A 22,165-nucleotide genomic window follows, 5' to 3' on the forward strand; every position below is an offset into this window, starting at 1 on the left:
TGAAGGCGGCACCTTTCACAGGTGAGGGATGTGAGCGAAGCCGGGACAGGGCGTGGGTTATATCAGGCTTGGGCGCCAATGAGATTTGCACAGCCAGCTGTGTTGATACAGAAAGGGTCACCACACCCGGGCAAATCCTGGGCCTGAGGCTGGGCTGGGTTGGAGGGGAGTGTGATAGGTGGGGTCTGGGCTTTCTGATGGTCAGCAGGAAGCCACTGCGTGTGAGAAGAGGGGTCCCTTGATTAAACTGGGGCTGTGGCGAGACCGGCTGAGGCCTGTGTACCGAGAATGGCGCGTGGAGGGCTGGGAGCGGGGAGGGCTGGGAGCGGAGAGGGCTGGCAGGAGGTGCGCAGACCTGCCAGCACTAATGCAACAGGAAGGAAGAGCTGCCCCTGCAGAGGAGGGCACAGAGGAGGACACCTTGGCTGCCCAGGCAGGCGAGGGAGGAACGGGTGATACGGCAAGATTCTGTGCTGCCGCAGCCGACAGGGAGAGGCATTAGAGCTGCAGTGTTTGTGCTTTAGCAGATCTCCCATGGAAAGAAAAACGGTTCTGTATTGTTTAAGTCTGAGTGAGCTGGCTGGAAATGATGGCTGAAGAACTCAGACGACCGATTGTGGATGAGAGGAACTGCGCACAGGCCTGTTGCTGATGGAGAAGGTGCTGAGCTGCTTTGTGGGGCACTGCAGGGGTCAGGGATACTCTCTGGAAGCCACGCTGATTTTCTCCCCGCTCCACTGCGGGCTGGGAAGTTCCATAGCTGAGGTGGCCACCTGGCCATCGGCATCATTTCATGCTATTCTCTTAAAGTGATCCTAACAGTCTTCTTGAAATCCATCCCTCTCCTGCACATCACTCCTGGCTGCGGTGGGGAGGCAGCGAGTCACCCCCATTGTATTTCTGGGCAAGTAAGCGGTTCAGGAATGAGCACTGAAACCCAGGTTAGGATTTCTGGTGAGCCACTTGGGAAGCGGCCTTCCTGGCTCTTTCCCACTGGACTTGAACCTGGGAGGACGGAGGGCTGAGGTGGCTGCAGGCACCAGGCCCCCACGTGGATCCTGCCAATCATGTCGGCACAGCCAGGTGCACACGAGCTGTCTCTTAGTAACTTACTTTAAAACCGTTTCCATGTGAGGGATGCATTGCCTGTGTATAGATTAACATCTGTGCACATCCCAGGGCTCCTAACTGGCGTTCAAAGTATCCTCATCATAAATCCACCCTCCCCAGGGAGTCACTGAAGCCCTGTGTCTAACATCAGTGAAATGAGGAACACGGAAGGCGCGTGAGGGGCTGTCAGGCTATGCTCTCCTCTCTCCCCTTGTGCAAACAGAACGAGAAATCCCACCAGTCCGACGGGCCAGTCCTTACACTGGCTCTAGAGGTCTGTGCTCTTCTGGTCCCACGTGTCCCTTTGCCAGAGAAGGACTCTGTTGGTTCTGCAGAGAGTGACTTTCAAGCCAAGGGCTTGTTGCAGAACCGGAAGATGGCGGAGCATTGCAGAGCTTAGAATAGGTTATGTAGGGGAGGAAAATGATTGTCCCTCTGCCTTTCTGGGTTTTTGGACTCAAAACCCCTGTGATAAAAGACAGATTACCAAGAGAAAAATAAACAGAAGTCTATTAACATGTACCCCTCAGGTATACAAGGGAGAAGCCCGGGAAAGAATGAGTAACTCCCCAAGGTGACTTCAAGTTCAGGATTAAATACCATCTCAATAAGGAAAGGGTAGACTCTTAGGGGAGAGTGACTTTTAGGAAAAGTGAACGGGCCCTTGGAAGAGATGGGAGGGCTGAGGGTTTGTGCCCGAGTTTGTCTGGGGGTGGTGTCGACTCCTGGTCTCCCCTCCGGTGACCAGAGTCAGTCTTCCCTGGTTGATGACGCACCGGGAGGGGATTGGTAACAACTGAGCTCCTTTTGGAGGGTCCGTCTAATTTAGGCAGATAAGCTGAGCTCAGCAGTGAAAGCTTCTCCCACTATTTCCTGTTTCTCAAGTACCTACAGCTCAAAATAATATACCAAAGTGGCATATTTTGGAGCGGTGTGTCCTGAGCTCCTACAGTTTGGGGGGGCATGTTCTGCTACCCTGCATTTCCATGGTTTTCGTGTGTGTGCGCATGTCTGTTTGCTAAGTACATTTTTATACATTTTTCAGGTTTGGGTTCAAGATTTGCTTTTGTAGATAAAGCCCCCGATAGCAGGGGGTGGGGGGTACATAGGGTCCCATTTACCTCATACAGCTGGTGGCGCTGATAATTACCTTAAGAGCCTCACACTTGGGGAACCAGGATCTTGCCCTCTGGACTGAACTGAGAGGGAAGGCAGTCAGGCTCTGATGACGTTCACTAACAACGAATTCAACCATGGACTCTGGACTCACAATTAGGGAAGCAATATATTCCCTGCTTGCTTAGGTATTTTTTTAAAAAACATCTTTGAAAGGGTTCTAACTGACGAGCTTTTCAACTACTACACATTATAAGGCTAGAACAACGTGTAGAAACAAAGTAGCACCCACTCATTCCTGCGAAGACAGAAATGTAACACACGTGTAAACTCTATTTACTTCACTCTTTATTCTGGGGTTTACATTACAGATAACACAACTCACAAACATACCAGTGGACATCAAAAACTAAGGCCATTCTGTGAGTTATTTTTAAAATTTGTTTTCCACATAATGATCCTTTAAAAAACAAATTACCAAAATCAAGATTCTCTTCAGAAATAAAAATTTAAAGTTGGTCCAAGACCACGTTAGGGCCATATCCCATCCGACGCCCCCCACCCCACGAGACCCTTTGTGTTCTCTGTGGCACACACGTTGGCACCAGGGCAACCGCGGCCGGCGCCTCGCTCTCCGCTCCGGACGGCATCGGGAGCGGTGTTTATACCACGGTGCCCGGTGGCTTACACACCACTCCCGGTGGGCAGTGAGGAGACTTTCACCTAAGGAACACACTGCAGAATTCTTGGAACAAGGAAAAGAAAGGGACCTGTAACTAAGGCACTGAAAGCACATTATTTATATAAAGAAATGTAAACAGTTTAATACCGACAGGCTCCCTCCACCAGGCTCTTGTAGAAGCGCTCGGGGCCTGGGGGTGGTCGCGGCCAGAGCCTGAAGTCCGGGCGAAGAGAGAGCGGCGTCCCGGCGGGATTCAGCCTGGGCTCCCGCGCTCGGTTTCTGACGTGGTGCTGCGGAAGGAGCTGCCTTCCAAGGGACTCAAGTGGAGGCTGTTATTTCCCCCAATCTGTGCTTTAATAGTGTAACACACAGGGAAGGATTTTCTTAGGAGTTTTAAATTAGGGGCTCTGTCTAACGTTTGTTTTTCTTTCAGTCTTTTACCATGTTCTACAGGATCTCACAATTCCTTTTGGCTTGTTCCATCAAAGGTGTCGGTGGGAGAATGGGAGACCTGATCCGCGCCCTTCCTTGTGGGTTCCTAGTTAAGAATAACGGTTCATGTCCTACATACACCACACTCGCTGGATTTAAAACGTTCCTGAATGGTAAAGAGTTAACAGTTGGACGTATAGCAATGAGTGGACCTTCAAAGCCTGAAGGGAGTCGTGTGTGTTTAGTGGTTGCTGAGTCGCAGGGACAGCGTGGGAAGGTGTGGGGGGTGGGGGGGGCTTTTGATTTTGATTTGCTGAGGCCAATCACAACCCGGAAACTAAATTAATTCCTGCTTGACATTTCCTTATTAATCTTAGAGAGCTTTACGTCCCACATCATTAACGGTATTATTTAAATTTTTTTAAAATAAGAAGAATACAGATGTGTAGGTTAACACATAAACAACTTTTTTCTTTTTGACGTTATTTCTAATTCTTACAGGAAGTACACTGTCTCTATTCCCCAGTTTTAGTGCTTATGAATTTTGGGTAGGTAGAAAGTAAGTTTGCATTTTATCTTAAACATGTTATGGTCTAAAAATGTTTTTAAAAAAGAAAGACAAGATTTTCCCTTTTACAAGTCCCAACAGTTAGAGAGGACAGTTAAAGGGGACGTAGGCCTTGAACAATGAGCTGAGAGGCTGCAGGGATGGGTGGACGGCAGCAACGTCAACACCTGCGGGGCAGAAAACCCCTTTTCCCCCTGTGCTCAGGGCAGATGCAATCCCCATTGTTAAGACTGCTTCTGTGTTTCCAGATATAACCAAAGGAAGTCTGAGAGAAACCTAAATTACAAACCTCTTTTATTAAGAAAAAAAATTTTAAAAAAATACACCCTAAAAAAAGTATAGTTTTACAGCTGCGTTTGCAGCAGATGTACATAGTATCTAATTAACAGCTCGGGAGGATTAAAAACAGCCTCGAGGGCGCAGCTACATAGAAGCTGGTGGGTCTGGGCAGAGGCAAGAGTTAGTTCGCTTCCAACAGGGACCCTGTGTCAACAGTGTCTGCCCGGTCTGCCAGCGTCTGCCGAGAACAGCACTTTCCAAAAGCAGCGGCTCGGTAAGTTCAGCTTGTGAAGTGCTTACCTGTCACGGCAGCGCACGTTTCAGTTGTGGGGTAAAAGTCACTGTCGAGCAAAAGTGAGATGTGATGAAGGGGACGGCGTTCATGCCAAAACAGTGCATGAAACAATAAATGGCTCTGAGGCTGGTTCAAGGCAGGAGTAAAGATGACAGGTTTGCTAACAGCTAAAGACTTTTAATTGCCTCGGATTTTCTGCTGCTCTGACCAGCACCCTCCTTTCATCACAAAAATAAAAAAGCAGTGCCGGGCTTCAGCAGAGTGGAAAGGACCACGCAGTTTTGGTGCCTCAGAAGGCTGTCGGTGCTGTTGGTTTGCTGGATCTTCCATTGACTCCAAGTGACAGGAATATGTAGGTGAACAAATTGGCCAAAAACGTGTTTAAATTTTACTACGTAAAGAGGAAGCTTGGGACGAAAAATGAGAGAGATTCCTTCCCTTGTTATTAAAAGATTCACTTTTGTGATGGTTTGGTTTTGAAAGTAAAATCTGCCATAGGTACAAGGGTTGATTAACTTAGGATAAACCCTTACAGCCTGTCTGCAAGTGGTGCTTCATTGTTGCTGTTTTAATGGCAGAAGTGAGAGACCCACGCCCATGCAGAAAATACACCAACCTTCCTTTTTTGGGCAGGTTTTAAAGAGCTTTTTCAAAAGACACAACTTCAAAGGAGCGTTTCTGACTGCAATAACAGAATGTTCTACACTTTCCTTTTAAAAAGTGATTTTTAGTGTTTTTGACACAGAAGAGGCTACACCTGCTGACACCTCGTAAAGACACCAGCACTAAGCATGCGAGGTTGGGTTAGACGCGAAGAACTAAATTGTACTAATTCTTATCTTTAGAAGTTCAAACCAAGGTTGCCAGGTGGGAGCCTGTGGCTGCCCTGAGACGTGTCCAGGCCTTATTTTCCAGGTGAGAAGGGCACAGGTGGTCTTGCAATCAGTGTTTGGTCAGGTTAAGGACGAGAGATGTCTGTTTTCTAGTGTTAAGGAAGGATGTAGTGGTTTGATTGGCACAGAAAGGAGTTCAGAGGGAAGGAGCCAGGAGGACGGGCCCTCACCCCGATAGCCAAGCACCAGCACTTGAGCTGCCTGGTGCTCAGGAGCCCAGATCTGCCTCTGGGCTGGGCGCTGGTTAGGAAATAGGATCGAGCCTTTGGGAAAATCTTGTGTGTACCTTGCCTGTGAACAGCCTGCTGATTGTTTAAGAATACTCGGCCCGAGTTATTTCATAGCGATTGCTCCCTGCTATGAGTATTGAAATTACATTCAGAGATTGGAGGGGAAAAAAAGTGTGTGTAGCAATATTTCTCCACAAAACTAAGTGCAAAATATCTTGAACAAATAATGATGGTAGTAAGAAATATTTGACGTAGTCATGCAAAAACGCCTATCAGTTTACAAAGGCTTACAACATTTCCCAAATATTCCCTAGGTTGTCACCTTCTCTTACTCATCTTTCTTTGCATTTAAATGTGACTGTTTGTGTAAAAAACGGTAACATGCAAGTTCGATGATCTCCAGTCCACCAAATATTCTCTCTTGCAGTACAAAGATGACAATGATGATTATAAAATACCACCGAACAAAACTGTACAAATAGATGAGTAGGCACATTGCAGGGCTGAACAGGGTCCAATAAAGTATAGAGAGAAGTTTGACCACAAGGACCCTGAGCTCAGACTTGCAAGGTGGAATCACAGTCTGTCCGGTAAAGTAAAAGTCCCTCTCCCCCCGATAGAAGGAGCGCAGCCTTGCCTCCTTCTCCTCCCACCGCTTGTGGCACCAGAGCTGCAGGTCCTCCTTGGATGCAGGCAGGGTGTCTATGGGGTAACGGTGGACGTGGAAGTGGATCTCTTTGGGGAAGTCCCCGTGGAGGAGGTGCCTCTCTGTCTGAGGGATGTTGTGAGGGTAGGCCACCGTGATGTCATGGACCGCGTCAAGGTTCTTGCCTAAGTTGGGGAAAGATAAAAACACAGACGGAGTATTGAGTAGTGTGGGCACAGCGCTGATTCACTGCAAGGCAGACCCAAAACCAGGAGAGAAATCGGAGCAGAGTGAACCGTGATGAACAGACAGGGCTATAAATACTGGTGTTCCTGGGTACTTGGGTCACTATTTACCAGTTACTTCTGGTTTTTCATCTGCTTGCTAATTACCACAGAGACCTTTAGGAACAAGTCATCTTCATTTGTGGAGACAGCGATCTGCATTCTAGAACTAAATACATGCGCACACAAGTCGGATTTGAGAGGGGACTGAACCAGCACAGGACCAGCCCGGCTACGCCAGCAGGATTCACTGCTTTGAGGCTGCTGATCATACACCCTTCTCTCCAAATGAAACACACACTTTCTCCCTTTCAACCCAATACTGACATGGTGGCTAATGGGAAGAAAAACTCAGACTCCAACTTGATAAAGTGGTCAGAAACCCATGGAAACGTCATGTGATTTTTTTAATTGTTAAAAACATCTCAATGTGAAGTCCGAGTTGAGACCCTGACCTGGTATTATCATCACCCTTAGTGCTCTCATGGTTAATTACTTTGGAGATACGTGTTTTCGGCAAAGCCATAAGCTAGATGATGGAGATAAGGAGATGCGCCCTAGCCTCACTCAGGAGTCTGGGACAGAACCAGGGAGACAGGCATGCACAGTGCCCTAAACAGACCAGAGGGATCTGTAAGGGGTAGGAAAGGAGGGGGGTGCAAGCTGCAGGGGGCAGAGTAAGCCTCCTGGGGCTGAGAGATGGGGGTCGGGGGTGGGGCACAGCAGGGCTGAGGGCACGAACGGCAGGCTGGAGGCATACAGTAACGGCCCTCGCTGAGAATGAACTCAGTCCTGTAGGTGGTAGAGGAGCACCTCAAAGGTGGAGAACCATTTCAGGACTGTTCACAGAAAAGGGATCAGATGGTTTTATTTTAGCAACAATTACCTTGGGGGCAATGACAAGACTGGTTTAGAGAGGACCAAGGACAAGAGAGGTAGGTAGAGTAATCTGATGGTTATTACAAGGCCGGGAAGTCAAGAAATGAGGAGAAGGTAGGGGCCAAAGGAAGTGACACATGTCCAACAAAGTTATAAGAAAGAACTGATGTCACAGGTGGTCAGCTGGATCTGGGAGGATAAGGTGGAAGGAGCCCAGGTTTGTTTCTGGCCCAGGGAACTGCGTGGATGGTGGGGTCTTTGAGCTTAGAAATGTGAGCAGAGTGTAAGATCTTTAAAGAATCATGATGATCATCTAATCACACTGTACACAAGGCCCAGAGAGGTTAAGTTTTTTGCCCAAGAGTACAGTTTGTTGGCGGATAGTGTCTAAATGTTTTCTTCTGTACCATGTTATCTTCAGTGACAGACTTTTGATGTGGACTTTGATTCATTAAAGAACCACATGATGAGGCAAAATCACTCTGTGGTTCTGTGGTTGGCTATAGGCATGGAAATGTGACCGGAAGGGAGCAGGAGGAAATTTGGTGAGTGGCAGAAACATTCTACAGGGTCTGGCAGAAGTAACGCCTGCTTGAATATGGTCGGTAGGGTAATAATATGGGTGTAATAATTTATAGTTTTAATTTGAACATTTCACCTAAAATGTCATATGGTGTTCTTGAGTGTGATATTACGTTACAGAATTACATGCTTATGATTTTTTGTAATAAGATTTTGTAATAAAAAAAGGGGCGCTATTTGTGCTGGACTCTACATATCTTGATTAGGGTATGGATTACATCAAATTGTATATTTAAAACCTGTGCATTTCACTCTATTTAAATTTTACCTTAATATTAACAGTAATAGATACGTAGCAACTCCCCGCCTTACCGCACCGTGTTTAGCCTTTCTACTGAACCTGTCAGGCTGCGCTCATTTTAGTTTAATGATTCCGTAAGTCTTCTGTCAATGTTTTCTGTCAATCTCCTTTAGTCTGATTTACTTAAGAGCAAGAACCAGGTTTCGATTTGGTTTCATGACTGTCTTGTAAATATAATCAGACCTTAATGAGGGCTTTGTTATAAAGAATAAAAATAACTACATAAACAAGGCTTAGACTAAAAACCGGAGGGGCTACCCCTTGGGTGTGCTGAGTGCTGCCCAGCTGAGGGGAGAGGAGGGCAATGGAACGCTAACAGGAGAAGGCCTGAGGGAGTCGTGTCTGAATGCCTCGAAGAAAGACTGGCTCCAGAGGGGAGGGGTGGGTTCGGTAGTTAGGAGCCACAGGAAAAGCTTTGTAACAGCTGTCAAGAGGCAATATATTCACCATTTGAGGAGACTGGCTGACCACCTGCCTGGTTAGTTGGAGCAGGAATTTGCACACCGGAAGGTGGTTTGTCTGATTAAACATCCAAACACAGAAGACCTCCTTTCACTGGTACATTGAGCATGATCCATCAACTGGGACACTAATATGTCTTACCTGTGAACTTGCCTGCATCAAAAATCAAGCAACCTTTTGTCTATTTAGCATTGACCTCCACTGTCTTATTCCATAACGCGTCAAACTTCTCCTTGACTCCGCAAGCTACTTAACATTTTAGTGCACCGTGCCCCCGCAGACCTCAGGGCCCCTTCATTCGTGCCCTCTGACCTCGGCCATAATCCTTGTTCTGGCTGCCTCCCTCCACCCCTCCCCACTTTCTCTCTCAATGAGGAAATAGGTATCTTCGTCTCTTGTCACTTCTCATGCCATGTAGCCCCTCATTCAGAATTGAGTTCATTATTTCACTTACTTTCAAAACTCCTCTGCAGTCAATGTTTCTGCTTCCTCCTCAGCCCAGACCCTTCTTCCCCTCCCCTGTGAGGGCTACTGGTCTCCTCAGCCTGACTTGTTCACAGGCTTGGGCGCCTCCTTTCCCACGCAGCTCCCCCCATCCACCTACTCCGTCATTTTACACCGCTTCTCACAGCTCCCCTTAATGTGTTGCTGGCATATCCTAGCCTGTCGCCTGCAGGTCGTCCTCAGTGCTCACTGAGCAAACACAGTCATATATCATCACAAATCGGCATCAAAATGGTATATACTGTAACAGTAGGACAAAACGGGCCCTTGCTTTCTGCTTCCTCCTTGACAACCTGAAGGACAGGGTAATGTTTGTCTATACATGTGCACACATGTGTAGATGTTCAATATATAAATAGCAACTTTTGAGACAGAGATGGTACCACATACAGAAATGTTCCTAAATGAAAAATTCTAGATTCAATATAGTGCAGAGCATGGGGGGCCATGGAAGCAGGCTGCCTGGGTTCAAGTCCTGGCTCTGCTTCCTACTGACTGAATGAGTTCTTAATCTCTCTGTAGCTTACTTAGTTCCTGTATGTATAACCCACCTCATAGGGCTGCGAGGATTAAACCAGATAGTATAAGTAAAAACACATAAAGCAGGGTCTGATGCATAGTAAGTGCTCAATAAATGTTACTGGCTGCTGGGGTTACTACTGAACCGTAATGTTAGCACGTCAGGCTCTAACCTGTCCTCTCTGCTTTAGCTCCTGTTACGCCACTGGTGCCAGTACCTGTGGGGGGGGGGGGGGGGAGGGGACTGCATTTGAATGCCCCCTCTCTCCCACTTTCCACGGCCTGCCTGAGCCCTGAAGGTGTCCATCTATTTATACGATAAACAAGAGGAACACTGTAATGCTAGATACTAAAAAAGGCCCCGGGACAAAGGGAGAGCTGAGAGAGGGAGAGAGAAGAGGTTTTACCCTGTCGTCCTTTCCCTGAGCTGCACTGGGTCTTGAAAGCTTCACAGAAACTCAGAAATGCATTAGATGCCAGTGGCAGAGGAGGGAATGGAGAAAGGTTTTCACACATGGAGGGAGTTGGTCAACTGTCTTGGTAACTTTCAAATTTCTCATGAAGTAAATGAAGGTCTCCAGACCACACAAAGCCACAGGGAACTCTTCACTGCGAGCAAGGGAGCTGACTTTTCCTATCGTCCCACAACAACCTCCTGGCCCCGTGACCTCAGCCCACGGAGCTACCACCACCAGACAGGTGGGTCTCCTCTGAGGAGCTTAGCAGGGAAGGGCTTGTAGGGCTTCATATTTAAGTGAGGATAATGAAAGGGATGTTCAAAAGGGGAGATGTGTCTTTATTTCATTTACCAATATAGGATGGAACTAAAATAAGGCAGTAATAGATTAAGAAAAGAGAAGTTCCTGCAACTGCAAAGGTTTTATACTGTCTTTAGATCTTATAGTATGAAAATAAGACTTACGCATGCTAAGGAAGTGGCTGCCCTCAATAAAATCCACTTTAAAAGGTAGTTTAAATTACAAATCTAGATGCTGTCTGGACATTCTGTCACCTGCTTATCTGGGGCTTGAAAATGGATCTGTCCTGCTTCTGATATGGCATCTACTGCAAAGTTCCCTATTTTACAATTATTGGTAAAGCCACCATTCTGTTGGAACCACCATGCTCACCTGGGCCCACAGGCTTTTCTTTTTTTACTGGAAGAACAAAACAAGCACTTGCTTAATACGTGTATTTCAAATCTTAATTTTTAGTCCCAGACTGAAGCTGAGGGAATACTGAATACCTTAGTCATGTTTCATTAACCAACAGAAGTTTAAAAGATATGACTGAAATTTACAAATGTCATTAGAGGAGGGTGTGACTCCAAACATATCAAGTTGGGCCCATGATTATTAGAAAAGTCCTACTGATATGAAAAGCCCACTGGGAATGGGAGAGAGCCGAAGATTCACACACTTATATGTTCAGAATGAAAGAACTGAGTAAAGAAATCCTGATTTGGCCATGGCTGCTAAAGATCAGGTCAAATTATATAGTTCAGTGGCAGAATAAAAGAAATATAAGCTTTTAAATTTACTTTTAGCCCAAAGTGATCTACAAGCTTTGACAACAACTGAAATTTTTCTTTTTCCCCATTCCAAAATTAAATGTATGCTGAATATACAAACATAATTTATTTTGGATCTCATTTTAAATACCAGCTTAAAAAATTAATTCTAAACTTATTTTCTATTAGCCAAATCTAAATCCATAACTCTAACTACATATTAATATATTAGAGAGTTTTAGATAAAGTAGCTTGTCATCAAAGACGCTTATGTGAAAGGAAAATGCAGAAGCCTCAGGCAAGAGGCTAGCATGTTTTTCAAATTTGTGTGCTGTTTCTAAGATTTAAAAAGAAAATTACCCCAATTGGATAAAAGTTGGATTTAGTAACTAAAAGATTATTCATTGTGACACTTTGACACTGACATATAATAATAGGACATAGCTATGATAAGCGTGACAAATCGGCACTGTTCAGTACACTTTGAGGAACAGTTTTGAATGAACAGATCTGGAAATAGACTAAAAATACCAATGAATAAGACACCTTTCAGCTTCAAAATAAAAGGGCATGCATGAACCACTTGAAATCAATTGCTATTATAAGTACTATTTTAAGTACAGTACTATTTTCTTTGTTAGAGAAACTACTACTGTTTCCTACTCAGAACATTATTCATTTTTCCTCCTGTACAAGTTGTACGCTTATGGAACAAAAGGGAGAGTCAGACAGCTCCTGGTCCTGCCTCTCATCAGCTATGATCTTGACATGCTCACTCAAAGCCTCCTCTGTACACGGGAATAACAATACCTACGCTCACAGGGTTCTGTGATGATTAACTGGGACAAGGACTATAAAATCCTTACAGAAGTGCCTGAACATTTTCTAGTTTACAGCAGATTTGACAATGTTAAGTATATAATGCGATTTTTAAACTGAAATTCTGGAATGCGATACCGAATACTTTCTCTATCATTTCTCTCTGATGACAAAAGGCACTACATTATGCATGCTGGAATGCAGCCTTCGTGAATTCATCAGGTATTACCATAGAGGCATTTGTTTCTTAATCAATTCTCAAAAATCTGTCTTTAAATAGAACTACCAGTTCCTCAAAGAAAACCTTGTAATTCTCCACTGTGCTATTTTTTCCTTTCTGTCCATGGGAATCACGGGGTTCCCATTAGCTTGAAGAAGCCTCTCGGGGCTGGCCTTTCCATCAGCGCGGAGTTCTCCGCCCTCAGGAGGTGCCGACTTACTGCCATAACCCTCCTGCTCTGGGTGCCGGGGGAGGGAGGGGTGGCCCTCCCCCACAAACCACCGCGGCAGTTCATCAGTCCCTGCGGCCTCCCCACCGGTCCATCAACAGCTGCCCTCTGTGGACCTGACCAGAGGAGGCGGCCCTTCACTGCTCAGGGCCCCTCCAGCCCTGCCCAGACCTGCTAGAAATCTTAGCCTGACTTGTTCTGAGATCCTCAGCTCCCAGTCCTGACTCCCAAACACCTTCTACCAGCCTGTGCCCTGCTGCTGACTCAGGTTCCTATCATACCACTGCCTTCAAAAGCGACCATTTCATCTGGGACAGAAGAGAGCGAGCGGGAGAGGAAGGGAAGGCACAACTTCACAGGAGCCTGGTGCCTCAAGGAATAAAACCGGAAATGGGGACCTCGGGAAGTTCGGGGGGCTGGGGCGCCTTTCCCGCGCTCCTTCAGCTGAGAATGTGTGTTCATTCTCTCTCTTCAAAATGGACTTTCCTGATGTCGCACAAAAAATATTTTGAAGATATTTTGGCTGTGGCAAATTAGAATATGTTCTTTGGCTTCATAGGATTAACTCACGTAGCCTCAGTTGTTCACATGCAGAGTAATGGAAACTTTCTCATGCACATGTGGTGGGGAAGGGGTAAAGACTAAAAGGATAAACAGTAAAAACAAAAACCTGGACACAAAGGTCAGAAGAAAAAAACAAAGTATAAAAAGTGTGAGAGCAAGTGGTGAGGCCGGGCTACATAAAAGAAGGGGAAATGTTGGGGGAAACGGATGAAGAGAGAAGTAAAAAGACCCTGAACAAAATTCAGCGTCCATCACGGAAAAACAGAAGCAGAAGGAAGGTGAGGGAGGAGGAGGCAATAGAGGTCAAGTCCAAGGAGTTTAAAAAAAAAAAAAAGACAACATTCATGCCCATGGAGGCCCTTAATTCAAAACATTTACCTACGCTTTGCTTGTCTCTGGTGATACTGAACTTCTGATAAAACAGAAAAGGCCCATTTAATATGTTGAAGTATTTGGAACAAAAACTGATTTCCAAACCCAAGGAACACAAACATGTACTAACTCTAAGCTCAATATTTTATTGTAAAACAGAAGCAGCGTATGGTTTTCAATGGCAGCCGGTTACAGCATCTACATTGCTCTTAAATTTAGCAGAGTGGTATCGGTCCTAGGGTTACAGAGCCATTCAAAACGCAAGGTCTTCAGTACTGGAGAGATCTGTGACTGTAAATATGATCTTAATATTCCTAATCCTCTGATGGTAAGAACAATTTCCGCCAGACTTTAATACAAAAGTGGATAAATCATATGAAATTAAATCAGTCTGTACTTGGGGAGCTATCTTAATCATCAGAAAGAGATTTAATGAAAAGCCTCAGCTTAGATGACTACTCTAATTATTACAGGCTAATATTTGTCCACAAAGAAGGATTTGTTTCAGGATTAGTCAGAGAACAGGAGAAGCCAGAGACACCAATTCAATAATGGAATGCCTAATTAAATGATAATGGAACCCTAATGATAATGTATTACTTTCCCCTGCACATGATTTATTTACCACAACCAATTTTCACTCGGTTCATTACGGAAAACGAAATAAAATGCAATTACTAAAAATAAACAGGGGAAGGAAAAAAGAACTGGTAAATTAAAACTTTTTTAATATGGAGAAATTCAGATGTAACAAAAGTATGATCATTAAAAAACAGCCCTGCTGCAGAAGATACGGCTGTGGTCAATTAATGAAGGAGAAACTGTGCATTTGTCCCGCTACATCCTTCATAGGTCAGCGGCTGCCCTTAAGTGCTCACAAGTCTGTTTTGAGCTTTCAATCCAGCAAATCAAAGGCACTGCCAAAAAGCCCGGTGAGTGCTCACTGAGCCGTGGTTAGGGTGCTGACGGCAGATCCGGTGCCAGCTGCAGCTACTATGGGAGGGCCAAAGACGTGGAAGAAATCCCTGGGCTTCGGAAGTTTATAATCTAATTCAAATACAAGATCTAAACATAGGAAAAATTAAGTAATAAACATGAAATGAATACAAGTTAATATGAAATTTTAAGAGGAGGAGAGTGAGTGTAACAGAAAATGGGTGCTGTGAGTGCAGGGAAGGACAAGATCACTGTGGGTTGAAATGCCCAACAGTTCTCAAAGCAAGAAGGTCATTATTCCGGTGTAACACAGGCATAAACTAGTTCTTTGAAATTTAGAAGAAACGGGGTCTTCAACATTGTAAGTAAATTCTAAAAAAATCAAGTAGTTATGGGAAAACAAACATATAAGCATATCTTTAAAAAAACAAACTAATGCAACAGAATAGAGTTCAAAGTCATTCTGATGGGCATATAGAAACTTAAGAGACAACAAGGGTGACATCACAAATCGATGGGGGGAAAAGAGACTGTTAATACATGGTGCTGGAGGAAAAACTGGGTTCTCACCAACAACAAACACATTTACTTATTTTATTTATTTTTAGAAAGAGGGGAAAGCAGGCAGAAAGAGAGGGAGAGAAACATCAACGTGCAAGAGATACACAGATAGGCTGCTTCTCACAGGCCCCCCAACTGGGGACCTGGCCCTCAATCCAACATGTGCCCTGCTGGGAACTGAACCAGCAGCCCTTCAGTTCACAGGCTGCTGCTCAACCCACTAAGCTACACCAGCCAGGGCAACAAACACATTTAAAGGAGTATTTCATATGGATAAAAACTTAAATGTAAAATGTACTTACATAATTAACAGAAGAAAATGGAGGCTATTTCGTGATCAAGTGGCAAGAAAGATTTTCTTAAAAAAACAAAAGCCCTGGCTGGTGAGGCTCAGTGGACTGAGTGCCGGCCTACAAACCAAAGGATTGTGGGTTCGATTCCCAATTAGGGCACATGCCTGGGTTGCGGGCCAGGTTCCCCAGTTAGGGGTGTGCGAGAGGCAACCAACAGATGTATCTTTTGCACATTGATGTTTCTCTTACCCCCTTACTAAAAAGTGAAGAAATAAAAAATAAAAACAAAACTTCAAGAGTGTAAATTGTAAGGCAAAATAATGTACAATTATGATTACATTAAGACTTTCTGTTCAATGAATATGTAATAGAGTAAGAGAACATATTTACAATGTGTAACTCTAAACAAGGGATTAATATCCAGAATACAAAAGAACTAGTGCAAATCAATAATCTCAATTAAAAAATGGAAGATGAAGGGTGGGGCAAAGTAGGTGTACAGTTGTTCATTTGGAAAATAATACAATAATTAATAAACAATAAAGAATAAACTGTTTCACATACTAACAACTGTACACCTACTTTTGCTACACCCTGTATAAACGTAGAAGAGGAAAGCTGGAAACCTAACAGGCACATGAAAATCCTTGGTAATCAGACAAAAGCAAATTAAAACAACAAGGCATTACTTCACACATATTCCACTGGCAAAAACGAGAACTGAATAATACCAAATGTTGGTAGGAGAGAGGGGATCAAAGTACCCTCAAGGACTGCTCATGTGAATTCAGGGGGTAACCACTTTGTACAGTAGTTTGGAGCCAGTCATATTAAGGTGACCTGATCCTATGACTCAGCAGTCCCACTCCTGAGCATATATCCTGAGGGAATGATCACCCAGGCACAGAGAGCACCTGTGAGATATTTACTGCCAGGGCTTCCGCGGCGGTGAGAGTGGGAGGCTCCCCGGGTGTCTCTGGGCGCTGCAACAACTGAACTGTGGAAAGGGTGCAGCGTGGAGAAGGCAGTGGTCAGATGCCAAGGATCAGACATATGCGCAACAACATGAATATATTTTAAAAGCAAAATGCTAAGTGAGAAAGCAAGAAGTAGAACAAGATATATAACAGTCCTAGTTATATAAACTTAAAACCATAGGACTACAAAGCAAAAATTTTACAGGAACACATAGAAGCAAAAAGATGCACTTTAAATATATCAGAACGACTGCCAATGGAAGGAGGAAGAAATGGGAGCATTAGGGTACAGGGACAGAGTGAGGTAAGTGAAGAAGCAATAAAAGGGAAGCTTTGCCCAAGACCGATGATAATGTCCTGTAAACCGAGGAGTATGATTAACTCAATCCTCTGAATCTGAGGTCTTCATTAAGTAATAAAACATTCTTATATAATTAATGAACACTAGAAAACTCAAATCAGGCTGTTTAAAATAGCAGTCCCCCACGAAAACCCCTTTAATCTAAATTAACTACTCTGTATTAGCTATTGAAAATAATAGCATATTTAGAAAGGAAGACCCAAGAAAAATTTTTCAAAGCAAAATTCCCAGGTCAATGGCCACTGCCATGAGGACAACATGTTAATAAAATACATTCCGCGATGGGTGGGGGGGATGGTTTGTCTCGGCCAGTGAAACCTACTCTCAACCGGAGCGCCACAGGCTCCAGGGACAAGGTTATTTAGATCTCTTTGGTATTTATGTGCATCATTTTAGTTCTGAGTTGTGAGTCAAGTGAAACCTGTCAAAATATTTTATCATTTAGGAACAGCTTTGCAGTGACCACTTAGCTTTCCTTTATTCTCACATGTAAATCTAAAACAGATCTTTACTTCAGCTACCTTAATCTTCAAAGAATTTATACTACATGAGACTCTATTATCTTTCTTTTCTTTAACTTTGAAATAATTTCGGGCAGTGAGAGTGGCAAATGTCGCAAAGTACTAAAATGACTTTCAGTAAACTTCACCTGACTTCCCCAAATGTTAGCGTCTTATACAAACATAGTAGTACACTTAAACAAAAAGAGATTAATGTTGATACCTTGTTATTGGCTAATCTACACATCAAATTTTATTCAAATTTTGCCAATTGTTCCACTACTATCCTTTTTTTTTTTTTTTTTTTTGGTGGGGGTGTTCAGGATCAACCCAGGAACTAACACTGATAGGTATTTTGTGGGCTGTTTCTCAAGCTGGCTTCTCTGATATGTCCTCATAGTTAAAATCCATGTTAGGCATTTTGGCATGAGTACTTCAGAAGTGATGATGTGCTCTCAGTGAGTCCATCAGGACCTACTATCTTTTCAATACAAGCTGATGCAACATGGGAGGGGAAACAGTCACTTGTTATGCACACAGTATCATGGTTAGTGTAAATAATTACATGGTTACAACATCCCATAGCATTCTGAGGTTCTGTTTTGTTTTCCCCCAGTCATCTGAACTCCGGGATTTGATGGTAATATACATGTGGTCTTCCTTCCCTAAATCCCACAACTCTTATGTGAACTTCTCTTACAGCACTTACATTTTTCTACTTTTTACTAAGTGTTTATGTCAAAATCCTATCTCTTGGATTAGATTATAAATTCCTCAAGGGCAAGCTGCATGTTTTTCTCATCTTTGTATTCTCCACATGGCTATGAGCATACTATTCACAGAAATATCTGTTAGAGAAACGATTCCTCTGTATTATGAAGACTAAGGGGAAAAAGAGAGAAACAAACTGAATGCCTAAAAGTATGTGGGTACTTTTTCATACTATTTTATTCACTACAATAACCCCATGAAGTGGATCTTGAGATCCAAGTTGAGTAATTTGTCTGAGATTACAAAGCCATTAAGGGGCAAGGGATGGTTCTAACCTAGGTCAACCTGATTCGACAGCCCTGGCGTTAGGTTCCAGAATTTAATATTGGGAGACAGTTCAGCATTTCTCATTTTCAGTTTGGTAAACTGAAGATCAGAGAGATTAAGTAATTTTTCAAAGAGGCTTAGAGTTGGCTGAATAAAAGGACTAAATTTAGAAGCCAGTTTCCCTGCCTAAGTTTTAGTTAGCTCTTTCCATTGCATCAAGGAACTGGAGCAAAGGCTCCCCAAATTGTAATTTGGCATTCTCAATAAGCACAATTTTTTAAGTTAAAATCTGGAAGAATACAATTGGTCTTTACATTATCTTTTTAGTAGTCTCTCAATATGTTAAGTTTGGCAGCAAAAGCCTTTTAGACAAACTTAAATATCTTAATTTAATTACACTGCAAATATAACTGAAATTCTTTCCATTTCTGAAACGTATTACAAACAAAACATCAATTAATCAACATTTGCCCACAGCAGAAGAAACACACTGTTCTAATTGAGAATGTGTCCAATGGAAAAGGACTGAATTATAGTATGTTTTTGTGCATATGGTTCTGAAATGGAATATTTTCCATTACTCTTCTAGGTATGGCTATGAAAACCTAATTCTATTTGAAAGAATTATGGCTCACATGTGAATTTTTAAATGGATCCTTCATTGACCTGTAAAAAAGTGAGAACTGCTATGATCTATCACATTCCTAGGTTGAACTAGGTTATCTTCTATTCCAGTGAATTTACGTTGCTTAGAGTAAATTTTCTTCTTAATAATATGAATAAACTTTCTTTTACTAAGTATCTTTTATATCCAGTCTGACAGAGAAGACTAAAGGTTTGTAAGTGATAGAATGTCCATATAAATGAATAGTCTCTTGTGGTTCATTTATTTCTGCCTATAGTTTTTCTTTATGGTGCTGCTCCTATCCATCATTCTTATGAAAATCCATCAGTGACTCCTGGGGCAATATTTCCTTTTCTCTCTACGGAAATAGAAATACTCTGTCATAGCTGGCTCAGCTAGCGTCACAATATGACTTCCAGTCTCTCTGGCTTGTCTATCTTTAAAGTCTCTCTAGATGTAGCCTCCCTTTCTTAACTATTGCCATAAAAATATGAATACTGCCCACGCTGAGAAAGTTAGGAAAGGCAACTTGATAGCAAAAGTAAATTCAATAAAACTCTCTCAGAAACACTAGCTTGTATATTTAAAATGCAGGCTAAACTTATTCTTGTATATCTTTCAGTCTAGAAAACAGCTTAGTCATTGTAAGGCTAATTTGTCTCATAGACTGTTGTGCCACAACTTGAGAGAGAGAGAGAGTAATCCAGCTCTAAGCACCAAGGTCAAAGTCAGTTTCAAAGTCAAACTAAGCTGTCCGTGCTCTGGCAGTGGGATGGGTTTCCTGAGAAGACATCGTCCTTGATCCTATTAGTGTTTACGATGCCTTAAAAGTAGTCACAGCATCAGCTTAGAATCCTATGGAAATAGGAGAATATAAATGAAAATCAACACTTGAGACCCAAAAATTGTCACAGACCTTAAGAATTCATCACTGAAGCATACAGAAGCAGGAAGCTTTAAATCTCATACCTTTTTTTTCATTGCTTTTGAAAACTCATCAACTCAAACAAGAATTTTGTAAGACTGTATAGGTTTCCCAAGAGTAATGGGTATTTTATGATACTTTTGTATGTACAACGGTACTTGGTTCAATGCTGTCTCATTTTAGGCAATCAATAAACATTTGCTGAATATATAGATAACTGTCATAACTGGCTGAATAAAAATGTCTCAGCCTTGTCAACATTCATTTTCATTGAAATGTCAGTAAGATATATTAAAGTCTGCCTTAAAATAGCAAATTTAAACATGTCTTTAAACTCTAGTGACAATGGCATCAGATTGGTCAGAAAATTGGGTGCTCATTTTTTAAATTGCATCTGAATTATTAGCCCTGTTGTATTTTGAACCTCAGTCATATACCTGAGGAAAAGTTGCATGAGCAACTCATCCAAGAAACAGTGAAATGTCATTTCTTAAACTATTTTAAGAAGGAACTAGGGAGGGTCTATTTGTAGCCAATGGCCCTTGGGTGATGACTTGGGTCAACCATTATCTTATAAAGCCTGAGAACAGAGTAATTATGTTCATTTTAATAAAAACTTCAAATGATTTGCAAACTCTTGACCAAGTTAATGCCTCCACCCCCATGCCTAATGACAAGAAACATAAATGTCTGTATGGTGCTGTGGTGGAAGTTATAAAGTGACATGACCGAAGACTCACAATAATTTCTGGGTCATTATTAATTGGAATAGACTCTTATGGCTATGCTTGGACTGAGAAGAACTTAACTCTTCAATTGGCCTAGTACAAGATAAATAGCTGACATTCATCAAAAAGAGCAGATTTGATCTTCTACATTCAATCTTTGTGGACCACCTCCTACATTTCTAGCTTGCAAGTACATAAGGATGGTGGCACTGAGTGAGTGTATAAATGGAGAAATTGGGAAGAGAGTGAGGAGTTTGAGATTAGATACATTTGGGGTGACAGACACAAATGAAATTATCCAACCCACTTACTGGAAACACAGGTCAGACAGCCCTCAGGAGACAGAGAACAGTGGTAGTCACAAGCTTGGAGGAGACCAGACAAGGAAAGGAAACCAGCAAAGGAGAATTAAGAGGAGAGAACAGTTTTGAGGAAAACCAGCAAGATGTAAAGGGACTGGCAAATACATTAAAGAAAAAGTCCAAGCTACCCCCGGGTCTAGCACGTGAGAGCATTTTTATCTGCACTTCCTGCAGCGCCATCATTCTGCTCACCGGTTTCGGGCCCAGACTGGGAGAGGCTCTGCTTTGGTGGGGCAGCGGCAGCCTCTTGGTCATTTCCTGTGGTTTCCTTTTGGGAGATGAGTCAGAATTCAAGATTTGGGGAGAAAAAATGTGAACTTGGTATTTAAATTGGCACTTTCGAAACATAAAGTAATTTAGAGGACAGCACAGGAAGGACATAAAAGATTCTGCTCATCCATGTTTTTCTACCTGGCACTACCTAGATTTGTTCTGATCGTTCACTGAAACTGCAATTGAGTCTTTCTTTTTTTTAAAGGTGGAGCTTCAGAGCTATAGGGAGAAAAAAGTGGGAGTTATGTCACTGATAAGGAAAATTGCTTTCAGAATTACTTTTAAAACTTATTTTACTAGGCTGAAATTGCCTTAAATATCTAAAGATTTTAGATATTTGAACACTTAGAAACACAAAAGCAATTCCTAGGAATAGCAATACACAGAAACCTGGAGAAATAAATACACTAAAATGTGACATGCAATTTGGTCTTCTTTAGAATAAATCTGCATATAGTGTCCTGCAGTGAGCGGCACACTTTACAATGGAAATTAAATCCATGAAATTAACATTTTAATGAAGCACACAGACTATTACATCAAGACTACTTACTGATTTCAGCTTCCAGGTGGTCTAATGAGATGAAAATGAAGTCTATACCTTCAGCTAGTCTAGGGTAGGGATGTTGGGAGATTATGATTGAATTTAAATTAGAAAACACTGCTGTGTGCAAACATGTTTAGGCTAGCAAGTTCTCTTTGCAAACCTTGGCACCACAAATGCTTAATTTAAAATACTTAAGGCAATACACACACATCTAACTTTTTCTGACTGTCCAGAAACCAACGGGAAGTGACAGTACCGTGGGGAACATTAAAACAGCTTTATCAGAACGATCCTTTTAGGTTGTGTTACAGGACGATGAAAGGTAAGAATTAAAAGGGAGCTGTGAGGTCATCTGGTGCAACCTCCCTCCTCTATGTGACCATTTCAAGCACAGGGACACCTTGAGGCAGCCTTTGCATCACAGGCAGCTCTAATTTGTAGAAACACCCTCATTATGTGAGGACATTTGAGGCTGAAACTAGTCCCCCCAACTCCCATTCTTTAGTTTTGGTTTTGTCCTCTAAAAACAAACATGATACCTTT

General features: G+C 42.8%; 1 protein-coding gene across 3 annotated transcripts in view; it reads right to left on the minus strand.

Annotated features, from left to right (window-relative positions):
* Window positions 1-2,580: 2,580 nt before the first annotated feature.
* Window positions 2,581-22,165, minus strand: part of LCLAT1 (lysocardiolipin acyltransferase 1) — a 152,393-nt gene continuing 132,808 nt past the window's right edge. For all 3 annotated transcript variants that reach the window (XM_054568255.1, XM_054568265.1, XM_054568273.1), the window contains exon 6: window positions 2,581-6,436. In XM_054568255.1, coding sequence (XP_054424230.1) covers window positions 5,934-6,436 — 503 coding nt within the window. In that variant the 3' untranslated portion in view covers window positions 2,581-5,933. The remainder of the gene's footprint in view (window positions 6,437-22,165) is intronic.

The sequence above is a fragment of the Pteronotus mesoamericanus genome, unplaced genomic scaffold (genome assembly GCF_021234165.1).
Source record: "Pteronotus mesoamericanus isolate MK-2021 breed Mesoamerican mustached bat unplaced genomic scaffold, CSHL_Meso_final contig_101, whole genome shotgun sequence".
Taxonomy (NCBI): domain Eukaryota; kingdom Metazoa; phylum Chordata; class Mammalia; order Chiroptera; family Mormoopidae; genus Pteronotus; species Pteronotus mesoamericanus.